The sequence below is a fragment of the Triturus cristatus genome, chromosome 12 (assembly GCF_964204655.1).
Source record: "Triturus cristatus chromosome 12, aTriCri1.1, whole genome shotgun sequence".
NCBI lineage: Eukaryota > Metazoa > Chordata > Amphibia > Caudata > Salamandridae > Triturus > Triturus cristatus.
In genome coordinates this window covers 90,406,099-90,420,402 of record NC_140595.1, presented here as the reverse complement: position 1 = coordinate 90,420,402, position 14,304 = coordinate 90,406,099, and the positions used below count along the sequence as shown (strand labels likewise).

The following is a 14,304-nucleotide window of genomic DNA, read 5'->3' as shown; positions in this document are numbered from 1 at the left end:
TTTTTTTTTAATGTATTTTTTTTATAGAGTTTTACATAGCGCGAACTTGACCCGAATCGGGTATCAGAGCGCTTTATATAGTTGCATTACATGAGGACACATTCATTTTTATTAGGCACGAGGAGATTATGTGATTTGCCCAGAATCACAGGATGTTCAGCGTCATTGCCGAGACTCGATTCGAGGTCGACCGCCCTAGCCGTTAGGCCACCTCCTCTCCCAATGGTTGCCAAGATTGATTGAACCCTGTGGCCAGAACGTTACCTACAGACCTGTGCTATGGGCTTCCGAACCACCGAGCTAGTTTAGACTACAGGTTCTGGTTTTGCACCGCACCATGTGCACTCACCAACTGAACACCTTGGCCAGTACTGAATTACCCTGCTTCCACTTTTGTTGCAAACATACGCAGTTAAAAGCATTTTAGGGTCCTATTACAAGCAGCGCTTAATTAGTAATAACAAAAAATACAAAAAAGTAAAAACCAGGGCCCTCCTCAGGGGGCCACTGCAGCTTGCGCCCTTCATTGCCTTTGCCAGGGCTACACACCAGAAACACAACTACTAACCTTCACACTCCTACAAGGGTGACAATTCAGACTATTCCATGCCCCCAAAGCTATAACAATAGCATGGACGGCAGGTATTATGTATTTTTAATGTATGTTGAATGAATAACCAAATGTTGTCCTCATCTCTAAAGTAGATGGACAGCGCCACCATGTGGCAGACTATCATAAGTGCTGCTGCAAAAATTAAGTGCAAGTGCGGAGCACTGGGAAAAAACACCAGCTCAAATTAATCACTGCTTAAAAAGAAGAGATTGGCAGGGCCAGACTGAGAACACAAAGCAGCCCTGGCAATTCAATCGGAACGCCCCCCCTAGTGTGAAGCACTGCTGCTTCAATAAACCTCTTCCAGCACTGCTGCTTTTGTTACGGGGGGGGGGGATATTGCAGCACTGCTACAAAACTGGCTCCCACCCTTCCAGCCCACCGGGTAAAAGCGTGATGCCCACTACAGTCAGTACACCCTGGAGGTGGTCTCACCCACCTTCCTAGCCGAGGGTAAGTCAACCTGAGCATTTTAAATTCTACCTGCAGCTGGGCTAAAAATTGTAGGAGTTTGCAGAGAACAGACTTTAGTACATCTATTTATAAAAGTTACTTATGTGTAAGTCAACTTCCTATCCAGCTATTTAGGGTACATCAGCAGATGCACACAGTGTAGGATGCTGTTTATTACCAATGTTTATGGAGAGCTGTAGTCATGAAGAGGCCATGATGCCCACCCTCGTTCCTCAATAGTGCTAATAAATAACTTATTATACTCTATGCCTCCGTCAGTATGGTTTATGCCATGGTGTAAGCAAAAAACAAGCTGTAACAGGTTACACTTATGCAGTTAAATCAAATCTTACACAATAGGCCTTGTGACTATTATAATTGTTTCTCTGTGTAACAGATTCTAACATGCAATCTGTGAGGCCGTATACAATGCGTTTCTTTTCTTTTTTGTTTTGCTTTTTTTCTTATAGCATAAGGCGCTAACCTGGCCCAAGGGCGTGCTGTTCTTATTGTTCATGGCTGCCACGTTATCATCTCTTTCATATAAAGGTGGAAGACAATAAGGATTCAAGCTTTTTGTGAGAAGGGTGATGGCATGACCATGTTTTATAAGTAGGGCTCCCGGTTTATGGTATTTATTTTGTAACATTTCCATCTGTATTTATCCATACTCCGGAACCCAAGAAGGATTAGGGTTGAATTATTATAATGAAATATGAATGTAATTTGAGTGGTGGATAGGTTAGTCAGTTATTTGGATTTACAAGGATAGTGGAGAGATAGAGGAGGGAAAAAGGTTTGCATTTATATAGCGCTTGTTACTCCTGATAGGGTGTTGAAGCACTTTTTTTTGACGAGTACCATGCTACTCCGAAACCCATAAAGGGTTAGTGGTGAATTAGTATAGTGAAATATGAAACTAATTTGAGTGGTGGATATTAGTCAGTTATTTGTATTGAGAGGGATAGCGGAGGGATAGAAGAGGGAAAAAAGGTTTGCATTTATATGGCGCTTGCTATCCCTAATGGGGTGTTGAAGCACTTTCTTGGTGAGTAGCACGCTACTCTGGAACCCATAAGGATTAGCGGTGAATTAGTATAGTGAAATATTAAAGTAATTTGAGTGGTGTATATTAATCAGTTATTTAGATTGAGATGGATAGTGGAGAGATAGAGGGAAAAAGGTTTGCATTTATATAGCGCTTGTTACCCCTGTTGGGGTGTTGAAGTGCTTTTTTGGCAAGTAGCACGCTACTTGCGAACCCATTAAAGGATTAGTGTTTAATTAGTAAAGTGAAATATGAAAGTAATGTGAGTGGTGGATATTAGTCAGTTATTTGAATTGAGAAGGATAGCGGAGGATAGAAGAGGGAAAAAGGGTTGCATTTATATAGTGCTTGCTACCCCTAATGAGGTGTTGAAGCGCCTTTTTTCGGCGAGTAGCACGCTATTCGGAACCCACAAAGGATTAGTGGTGAATTAGTATAGTGAAATATGAAATTTGATAAGTGGAAATGTTAGTCTGTTATTTTGATTGAATAGGATAGTGGAGGGATGGAAGACTGAAGGATTTCCTGTTCCCAGCGAAAGTCATCGAGAAAGTCATCAAAAGCCAACTCGCCACATTCATCGAAGAGCACAACATCCTCAACTCCTCCCAATCCGGCTTCAGAAAAAAACACAGTACGGAAACCGCCCTCCTCGCGGCAACAGACGACATCCGCACCCTACTGGACAAAGGAGAAACAGCAGCCCTCATCCTCCTCTACCTCTCAGCGGTGTTCGACACAGTCTCTCACCGCACGACGCAGGGATCCAAGACCAGGCCCTCGACTGGATCTGCTCCTTCCACTCCGACAGAACGCAGCAGGTCAGACTCCCCCCCCCTTTCCTCTCGGACCCTACACCTACTACCTGAGAAGTCCCCCAGGGGTCCTCCCTCAGCCCTACGCTCTTCAACGTCTACATGGATCCGCTTGCCCCCGTCGTCAGAACCTACGGACTCAACATTGTGTCATACGCAGACGACACCCAACTCATCCTCTCCCTATCCAACAAACCCAACACCGCCAGACACAGCTTTCGAGAAGGCATGGAAGCCGTCGCCAAATGGATGAAAAACAGCTGCCTACAACTAAACACCAACAAAACGAAAGTACTCATCATGGGCCCAAACCCCGACGCCTGGAACACAACCTGGTAGCCCCCCGCACTCGGAAGCCCGCCCACCCCCCACGGACCACGTACGCAACCTGGGAATCATCCTGGACTAAGAGCTCAAAATGGACCACCAGATCAACTCCGTCTCGTCCTCCTGCTTCCACAACCTCCTCCTCCTACGTAAGACCTTCAAATGGATCCCCCTCGAACACAGAAAGACCGTCACTCACGCCCTGGTCACCAGCAGATTCGACTACAACAACGCACTCTATGCCGGAATAAACAAAAACCTCACCCGCAAGCTACAGAACATCCAAAACGCCGCCCCAAGACTGGTCCTCAACATGCCAAGACACTGCCACATCTCCCTGCACCTGTGCACACTCCACTGGCTCCCCATCGAAGCTAAAGTCACCTTCAAGATGCTAACCCACGCTCACAAGGCCCTCCACCACAACGGACCAGCACACCTGAACAGCCGACTCAAATTCCACACACCCCAAAGGACCCTACGATCAGCCCAGCTCTCCTCGGGAGGCCGCTTCTTCTCCTTCAGCGTGGCTAGAGCCTGGAACGACCTTCCGCTCCACCTCAGACAGACAACATCACTCCCCATCTTCGCAAGAAACCTTAAAACCTGGCTCTTCGACAGACCCCCTCCTTGATGGACTGGAACCTGCGACCCCCCCCCCACCCACCCAGCACCTTGAGACCCTTACGGGTGAGTAGTCGCGCTTAACAAACACCTGATTGATTGATTGATATATATATATATATATTGAAAAAAACAAAGGTTACAGGGGCGTTATAGTTAGGAAATAGAATTTAAAAACCTGAGAAATCCACTGGAAAAAAGGTTACTAGGACGTTCTAGTTAGACTCAGATTTTACTCATACAAAACCAGTGAAATTCAGCATAGTTACCGGAGCCAACTATAATTTAAGCTCCAGCGATGCACTACTTATGACCCCACATATTACATCACTCATGATATGGTCAGTGGCATCACTCGAGACATCTCAAGGCCCCCGCAGTCCCTGCCAGCTCCTCGCCTCTTGCGGGAGCCGGCATTGTTTTCACACACAGGGAGTTGATAAACATGCAGCTCCCTGAGTATGGAAGCAATTCATCTGTTTCCCTGCTCACTTGAAAGCGGGCAGGAAAACAGACGAATGCTGTGCTTCCAGCAAGCAAGAGCATTTTCAGTGCCCTCTCTTGCTGAAAGCAGAGTGTTAGCTGTGACTTGGCAAGAGCGGTTAAATCTCCTGCCAAATCACAGCAAACGGCTATGCCCTGGGGATGGGCATGGGACATAGCTGTTTGCTTGCCCAGGAGGGGGGCCGCGTGCTCCCCCTCTTTTAAAAAAGTGAAAGCCCCGAGGAGGTGGTGGTCCCTGGGCAGGGGGGTCCGTGCGGCACCGCTAAATTTAACAAGTAGCCCTGGGGAGGTGGCGGTCTTCGGGGTCTGGGGGTCCGTGTGGCCCCCCCACCTCATTTTCAAAACAGCCCCGGGGAGGTGGTGGTCCCCCCCATATTAAGGCATAAGCCCAGGGAGGGGTGGTCCCCTGGACTCAAAAGAGCCACAGGAGGGGGGGGGCTGTGTATTCCCCCCTTTGTATTATACCAGCATCCCCCTGGGACCTGGCCCACCCGGGAGCTAAACATTAGAGAAGCACAGGAGGTGCGCTTTTTTTTCCCAACGGGAGTCGCCGATCAACCGCTACCCCCTGCCGAAACAATTGTAAGAAAAAAGGCCTAGGGAATCATGGTATTCATACCCTGTCACATTTTCTTTTTTAATGTTTTTTTGTGGGACTCGGCTGAAGCAGAGTCCCAAAATGGCTGCCAACACTTCCTGGTTGAAGTCCTTGCAGAAAATCAGATCTCAGCACAAGAACGAGAGGGTTCGCGCCTCAAGGTATACAAATTTGGATTTCCCTTAATATTTCTAAAACTACTGAACAGGTTTACACCAAGTAACAACAAGTATTTGCAATGCAATAGGTCTTGCATTCACGAGACCCCAAGCCACTGGCATTGCAAATGACAATGCCCTCCACTTATCTGTTTTGATCACTAACACATAAATAAAAGGCATTGTCATCCGCAATGCCAACAGCTCAAACTCTCGCAAATGCGAGACCCATTTCATTTTAAAGAAGTGGCCGCTATTGTCCCGGGCTGCTTGAAAAGCGAAAGCGGGCATGGTGTGGTGAATGTTGCAGGAAAGCATGTTGTGCCTGCAGTAGGAGAAACTCATTAAAGAAAATAGTGCTTACAGACTAAATAAGACATACCGTGTAGCAACAGAAGTAAAAGGGCCAGTCCTCATGGGAGGTTACAAATGAAGACAAGGCGGTACTAAGGAGAGCCTAACAAGCCTATTAACGAATCAGAAGCCAGCATTTACAATGGACAATGACACAAGACGATGAAAAATGTGGGGAGAGAGTAGGTGGAGCTTCAAGTCCATACTCGAATACAGCATGACTCGCAGAACAGCGCATGTGCTACACAGGCTCGACCTAAACAATATATGCAGGGCTGCAGCCATGTTGTTGCATGGCTGTCTCGGCAGAATTTGAGGTTAACTTGACAGAATCGGTTAGACAAGTATGCACATATCCTTCAATTTAAGAAATGTGGTATTCGGCAGCATCATTCATGGACATAAGTCATTCGGTTTGTTGCGAGTTAAAACCACATCTGCTGATCCTATCTTTCATTCCACAATAGGTATGAGGCTTTCTAAATTGAGTGCGACCAGAGCTTATGTTGAGTTACATAGTGTCGGAAGCCGCCAAATAATAGTGACTTTAAAAAGAAAAAGATTTTTGCGGACCTGGGCTATGTTGTGGGAAGGTGCACTTCTTCTTGCCCAGTGGTTAATTTGTAAAAAAATAAGTGCCGGGGCTCTCGTCAGGATGCAGCTTGCACCAGCCCATTTCTCCTGTTAGTGCCGCCTAAAACAGAACCAACAACTAACCATGAAAGTGGGGAGAGGGTGTGGTGTAATGGCCAGGTCTGACCTCTTCGCGGCTGGGGAACCAGCTTCGAGTCTCAGCGTGAGCTCAACTATGACAATAACAAGAAGCCCTAAGGTTCCTTATGACTCTAACAAGGGGCACTAAGGCGCTATATGACACAAAAAGTAAGAAAAGGGTGAGCATTGCTGGAAAGCCACAGAATTAATCTCTTACTCTGAAAACTGGAAAACGATAAACAGACACAAATTTAAAAAATACACTTCATCTGTTAGTTCAGAATATCTGATTTTGTGGGCACCACATAGGAAGCAAAATAAAATGGCAGATTGTTTCCCATGCATGCTCATGAATCTGCTGCTGGAAAGGATGACAGTAAATGATTTTCAGGGTGAGCATGGAGAAGGATAGCAGTTTAAGGCAAGGGGATTTTCATGGAGAAAATATCTTCCCTTTGGAGTAAAAAGAAAACATTTCAGTGGAAAATGCTTTTTGTGGTCGATTTTCAGATCAAAAACGTAACCGTGTTTCATTTGCACATACAGAAATAGCTATGTATTTGATTTCCCAAAAAGTCCTAAATTAATTCAAAATGAAGGAGTAAGCATAGAGGATTAAACTTCTAACTTTTGTTATTGAGTATTTGTGAATTGAAACTCTAGTAACTCAGTTGTCTGTTGATAACCACCATCTTGTTGCTAAATGCACTCTTTCCCCTCCTGGTGTCAAAAGACCTCTGAAGCAGCCAACAGGTAGCATAGCCACTATACAGAGGCAATACATACAAAATAGAGGAAGTGTCTTAATATTTGTAAATCAGTCTGCTGATCCAGAGCTATGTGTAACACAGACTGGAATCTCACCTGCAATCTAACAGAAAGGAGGAACATGGTTGGTCTCTTATGGACCCAGCCCTCTGCAGGCAGCCAACAAGGGGCAACACAAGGAGGAAACTAGGGCATGAAATAGAATGGGGTGGTAATGCACAAGGTTGGATGGTGGAGGAAATCCCACTAGTGAGTTCTCTGGGTGTACACTTGTTCAGGAATCAAAGGATGTTTTTATTTTTGCAGTTTTAGATAGAGCGAGCTCGACCCGAAGGTATTGGAGCGCTTTACTTGAGCACCAGTTACGTTACACATGGACACATTCATTTTTTGTAGGCACGAGGACATTAATTGATTTGCCCAGAATCACAAGATGTTGGGCCGACGCCAAGACTCGAACCTGGTCCACCCGCTTCAAAGTCTCTAAACCGGAACCTAGGTTTGAAATGTCCTTAATAAGAGTCACTTGATAGAAGCACCCTCGAGGCAAACCGGTAATCAAACCATTAATCAAACTGGGTACAGAAGAGAAAACAAGAAAGGAAGACGGAATTAAAATAAGTGTTCTGAGTCAGCAGTCGAGGGTGAGAGTGAGTACGTCGCCACCATAGCTCATGGTGGGTTTGTACTACGCATGTGTATCTTGTGAATAACCTCCGGAGCATAGCATCAAGCCCCCAGCTGTGATTCCTTCCCCAAGCCCCCCAAAATTCCCTCGTCACTTTCCCTTACCCCTTCCCTCCCTTGGACCCCCCACTGTACCTGTTTGCAGGTGAGGCTGCGCGAGGCCGCCATCTCGAGGGTCTGGAGTGGGCTCAGGTGCTGCTGGACCTCCTCCTGCATGAAGCCGTCCACGCCTTCACTTTTGTATTGTATTGTAACGACATTTATATAGCACTTACTACCCACGACGAGGCATTGAAGCCCTTTATCGGTGAGTAGCACACTACTCCGGAACCCATAGAGGATTTGTGGTATATTAGTATAGTGAAATATGAAAGTGAATACAATGATGGATATGTTAGCCAGTTATCTGGATTGAGAAGGATAGTGGAGGGATAGAGAACAGAAAAAGGTTTGCATTTATATAGCGCTTGCTACCCCCGATGGTGTGTTGAAATGCTTTTTCGGTGAGTAGTATGCTACTCTGGAACTCATACAGTATTAGTGGTGAATTAGTATAGTGAAATATGAAAGGAGTTTACCAAAAAGAGCTCACTAGGTAGAGCGCAGGAAAACCACAGAGCTCACAAATCAAATGGCAAGAGAGAAACCAGAGAGGGACCTACAAAGCCACAACTTGCGCCCTTCTAAAGTAACTTTTCACCACCCTGGCATTAACACCCTGCTGCCCATCAAAATATGCATTCACAGCATTTACTGAAGGTTAGGCCCAATGCCACCAAAATATTCACAAAGCACCCCCCTTAAACGTATTCTCGTTTAAAACTTTGCCAACCAAGGTGAGCCTTCCATCAGCACCGAAAGTGAAGCCCAAGGAAGCCAGGACTACAATAGACCAGCTATGCAGAACTACACACAGAGAGGCCGAGTAACCGTTTGAATAAATAATGAGCCCACAGCCAGTATTGGTGCCCAAAGCACAATGGGCATGCATCCCTGCCACCATCACTACCCAGATACCCAGGGCCACGGCATATCAATCGGAATGCCCCATGAAACAATTAATGCCAGAAGTGTAACAAACATCTGCAAATTACAAGAAGGGTGTTCAATGTCGCAGAGCATAACCATTGGCCCCTTCTGTGTCGGTGCCACTATTTACCGCTCATGGCAGAAGCGCCAGACAGGGAAAGCGCAAGAGATTTTCAGCCAAAATAGGCATGCATGGTTGAAAAAAAAAAGATATACGATAGCATGGTGCAACCATTTCACAGACCCTTATGAGCTCTGCAGGCAGCCATCCTTGCCAGTACGGTGGCCTACGTGAATTACATGACAATGTACATACTGCTCGTCTCGGTTAGTCGCCCTGACTCGTTTAGAATGCCTCGCGTGGAAAGGACAGAGGCATCCTGCCATGCAAATTAAAATGAGGTTAGGTGTCTCTGGGAACCACTTGTAGCAGTGTCTGCAGCGGCAGATTGCACACACACAAATGCAGCCACGTGTATGCGCAGGAGGAAAGCCAGGGCAGAGGACAAGAGGCGACAGACGTGCAGGTGTTATATAAAAACCATGCATATGGCCTCGGGGAGGACAAAGAGCCGGTGCCTCCATCCCTCAGAGCCGGCGGCATCCATTTCCTAACCCACCACAGGAAACCAGCGAGGAGCAGGCGACAGGCAGTCCCATGTGTGCCATGGTTTCTGCAGACCCTTCCCACTGTTTCTTACCAACCACCCCCTCCCCCGCCCGCCCCAACTCCTTAACTCGGGCGGTTCATCTTTAAAAAAAAAAAATTACAAGAGCAAGCCACGCGAGAACGCTTTCTTCTTAGGACTCTTAGCGTTGTCCAAAGACCCAGAGGAAGTGGCAGAGTCCAGGAATGGTTGGAGGGCGGGGCCAACAGCAAGGACAGCGAACCAAGCACAGCAGTCAAGATCGATGCACAGAAGGCAATGTTGAAATAAGGAAATAAACAACATTAAGGCAGGCAAGCAGAGTGCGCGCTGCTGCTCGCTCCCGAGGCAATACTCCATGGGAGTTAACTTTTCAAAAACGGTGGGGCATGCAACATCTATCCGCCATTACCACACTCGCATTTTAAAATGACACACAGATAAGCCAATCATAAGCAAAGGAGGAGTCAGACTCCATAAAGTAGATACAACAGATTGCCTAGAGGGCAAGCGCTGTCTAGGTTCGACCTAAAAAAGCACTCTTTCTGGACCAAGAGCTAGCTTTCTACCACGTTTGGTGTAATTCCGTCCAGCAGTTCGGGCTGTAGTCGTCTTCAAAATTCCATATGGAATTTAACATTGGAAAAACCCCCCTTTTCTCGGCCCCAGCTTGACGGATTACCCCGAACCATTCCATGTGCAACAAAAATCAACACCACTTTTTTAAAAAAAACTTTGTGAAGATTTGTCGAATGGCGTAAAAGATATAGGCAAGTCACAAAAACGTTTATACTATGGAAACATGGTCCTAACTATAACTACCTACTGAAGACCGCCAGTAGGATATGGTTATATATATATATATATATATCATTGTTTATGTCAATTGTTTATGTCTATTGTCTTCCGAGTAAGTCAGAATAACTTCAGACAAGGAAGGGAACGCTGCTTTAATTTTGTTAGATCTTTCTGCAGCGTTTAACACTGCTAACCATGGACTTCTCATCAGTCAATAGGTACCTTAAAGGCGTTATACTACAAATATTTGTTAACATATGCCTGTATTTATTGAAATCTAATCCCGATTTTTAACTCTCCAAGCTGTCTATCAGCTCAGCTTTGCCTGGAACTCATGAAAGACAGCATGGAGAGTCTCTCACAACAAGCACTATTTTCAGTATTTTTCCGCTTTTAGAAATAAATACAGACAGGAAACACATTGTTTTCTGTCTGTATTTGTCTGTAAAAATCAATAAAAACGGATAACCGCAAGCCTTAATTATAAGGAATAAAATACCCTTTGCCATTTGTTAAAGGGATTCTGAGAGTCACCTTGATTCTCATGACCTCTTGAAAGAACTTGGCCTTCGGCCCCATTCCTCTACATGGCCACATACTCCTCAGGTGACTTGCACTATGCTCACACTGTACGGCTGGGGGTACATCAGCTCATATATATATATATATATATATAAATGCTAAGGGAGGAGACTTCTAATGAAGAGTCAGAACGTCCCGAAATGCATCGAGTTTGAAATGTCTCTCTTTTCCTTTGATTAGTGCAGGTGAAATATGCCTATTTATATAGTTGATGATTTGAAAATTAAACTTTTTCTATTGTGGATAAATCTTAAACCACACTAGAAAGGATTATCAATAGATATACTTTGGATACAAACAAATACAATTTTGTGGGATCAATAAAATATTGTGTGTCCTACAACCTAATAGATCTATTAAATGGCAGGTTCTAAAAGGTCTTCAAGTGAACTGGGGGTCAGGGAACCCTAACAGCACTGTCTGAGAATTAGAATGCAATTTAGGTTAAAACTAATAGAACTCTGAAGTAAAATAAGCATTGGCAAAGCCACTTCATCTGGCTGTAATTTGCTAATTGAAATAAACTCAGGCTGAGCTGCATGCACAAATGCCAGTTAGGATATTAAAGACTGACCAATTGTCTCTGCCAATGCTGGAGAAAAAAATACAAAAATGATTCATTTCTGCATAAAATGCACGTAAGATATAAACACCTTAGTGTGACAAAGAGTGTGAAGATTGAGGGTACTTTTCAGATGCAAATTAGTCTCACAAGCACTTCCCTGCAGGCAGAAAGATCAAGAAACAGTCAAAAGCATGAGTGAGGGAGAAAGCACACGCTAGTCATTTTTGAAAGAATTGTTAACAATAGGTCAGCAGCATCAAGCCAGAGCGTGAAAGGGGATTCCACACATTGCTTGTGTTAGGTCCCCCTCAAAGAGTCATGGGGCTAAAAAAGATATCCCTAAGGGTGGTAGAGCATAGAGTGCATCAGACAACTGCCATCAGCCATCGGTGGAGGGGAGAATTCAATTCAAGACCAAATAAGCCTTAAAAGTAAATATATAGGCATCTGATTATCTGATATTATGGGGTGGTTCTGATAGCGAGATGCAAAGAAGGCTGTACCCAGGGATATGACACTAAGTGGGAGGCCAAGCCCAGATTTTAATGCAGTGTTTATTATCAGCATATTTTGTTAAAATGATAAAGGTGTGGTTAGACATAAAAAAACAATAACTTTCTAGACCCTTCCCTCTTCTATCCCTTCACTATCCTTTTCAATCCAAATGACAGACTAACATGTCCACCTCTCAAATTAATTTCATATTTCTCCAGACTAATTCACCACTAATTCTTTTTTGGTTACGGAGTAGCGTGCTACTCGCCTAAAAGCGCTTCAACACCTCATCACGGGTAGCAAGTGCTTTATAAATGCAATCTTTTTCCCTCTTCCATCCTTCCACTATCCTTTTCAATCCAAATAACAGACTAACATATCCATCGCTCAAATTAATTTCATATTTCACTATACTAATTGACCACTAATCCTCTATGGGTTCCGGAGTAGCGTGCTACTTGCCAAAAAAGCGCTTTGATGCCTCATCAGGGGTAGTAAGCGCTATATAAATGCAATTACAATCCAATACAATATACCATAACAAAAGAAGAGACCCGCTATATCCTTCAGAAAGCAGTATCCACCTAAATATGAGCTTGCCACTTTTACCTACTACTAGGTCCATGTTTTCACTAGACTTACACCTATTCAGCGCCAGGATACTCTCCCGGGTGATAGTGCGCTCGACCAATCTACACAATAGTGTCTGGCAATATCCTTATAATATACGGTAGGTCATATTTTACCCCATGTGTAAAATGTTGAGGGAGGTGACCCCTATTGAAGTCTCGGACAGTTTGGAAATGCATTGAGTCTCTTCTTGTTTGACCAATACAGATGAAATAGGATTATTTACAAGTTTACAGCACTCTTAAAACCTAAAGTGTCATGTTCGCGCTATATAAAACTCCAAATAAATAGATAAATGTTTGATGATTTGGAAATTAAACCTTTTCTGCTGTGAACAAAATATAAACCTCAATAGAAAGGATTATCAATAAACCTACTTAGGGAACAACTATGATTTGTGGGATCAATAACAATGTGTCTCCTGTGCCCCATGGAACAAGTAAAAAGCAGGCTCTAAAATGTCTTCGGGTGGCCAGGAGTCAGAGAACTGTAGTAGCTTTTTGTGCCCGGAAGATGGTGGTGTTAAAAATGTGCTGCAATTAACAATATTTAATCCATGGTGGCGGAGGAGCTGACCTTTCCACATTGAGGCTTCTCAGAGAACGTGAAAGTCCTGCAATTGCCTGGAAATTTACCCCCAGAATCCATCACAGGAGCCAATGTATAAGAGCCTGTCCGTCCCACTGTTCCTTTTCTCACCACAGCCTGCCATGGAAGAGTTCACGGCCACTCCTAACTGGATGTACCCCTCTCCCCTTCTAACACTGGGAGGACATTATGGGGTTGGAGGGCCCCCTGGTACTTTACCTCTCTTCCGCTCCTGGTGGTGGGCGCTGCTGCCGCCGCCCGCAGCCATCCACACTGGTCCCCCGCTGGTGTAACCGAGGATGCACCGACACGGCCTACCTGGAAAGAAGAGACCTGGGGTCATTCTCCCAAGCGCCTAGAGAAAGTTCAGCTCAGTGTGTGGCTTCTCAGGAAAACGTACTCCCCCTGCTGGTTGCCGAGCAACGCACATCACGCACGTGCCCACTCAGTTACCATTGTGAGAACACAGAAGCATCACCCGGCATGAGGGCAAGTGGTTCGTGGAGCAATGAAGCAGTCAGTCAGAGTCAGTGACGTAGCAAGGAAGAGGGGTGCAGTGACCGCGGCCTGGGTGATAAAACACAGCAATAAGCAAAGGTCAAAGGGCCCCCAAGGTCATTGGACAATAGGTCAGTGCAATGGCACGAAGTCTGCAACCCAATTAGTGGCTTGGGGGGAATGGGGCCAGGCGCATAATGGGCAAGCAAACAAATTTGAAGGGGGCATCACGTTGCCTGGGGTGCAAAACGAATGGTGCGTGATGGAGGTGGGGGCGAGAAAAATCGAAGTATGTGTCCATGAAACAAGCATGGCCAAACCTTAGAAAAAAGCAGCCTGAGGACGGCAGTAGGCATGGTCTGAGCCCAGAAAGCAGGCAGGGTTAAGCCCCAAAGAGCAGACAATGTAAAACCCATGAAAGCAGTGAGGGTTAGGCCTACTGGAACAGGAAGGGTATGATCGGAAAGAAGTAGGAGGGTGGGACCACACAGAGCAGCCTTTGTCCTAAGTAGGGACAAGACAGAAGGGGGTGAAGACCCCGGAGAGCAGACAAGAGGAGGGCTTTAGATCAGGATGTGTGAGAGTCCAGAAAGCAAGCACAGCTTGATAACCAGAGAGTGTATGGGGTTTGACACCAGAGAACGGTAGCAGACATGGGTGGCTCTCGAGACAAAGCCACCGCCTGATCACAGCGAGCAGGCAGAGGGTAACCCCTCAGCAGGGGACAACGCAGACATCTTCTGACACCACAGAGAAGGTGTGGTCAGACCTCAGAGAGCAGGAGAGCCTGATCCAAAGAACAGACGGCT

At 45.5% G+C, this 14,304-nt stretch overlaps 1 protein-coding gene across 3 annotated transcripts in view; it reads right to left on the bottom strand.

Moving 5' to 3' along the window:
- Window positions 1-14,304, bottom strand: part of RUSC1 (RUN and SH3 domain containing 1) — a 145,486-nt gene that overhangs the window by 58,775 nt on the left and 72,407 nt on the right. The window contains exon 4 of one of the 3 annotated variants that reach the window (XM_085639441.1): window positions 13,217-13,315. The exons of the other annotated variants lie outside the window; for them this stretch is intronic. Coding sequence (XP_085495567.1) covers window positions 13,217-13,315 — 99 coding nt within the window. The remainder of the gene's footprint in view (window positions 1-13,216; window positions 13,316-14,304) is intronic. 3 annotated transcript variants of the gene reach the window in all.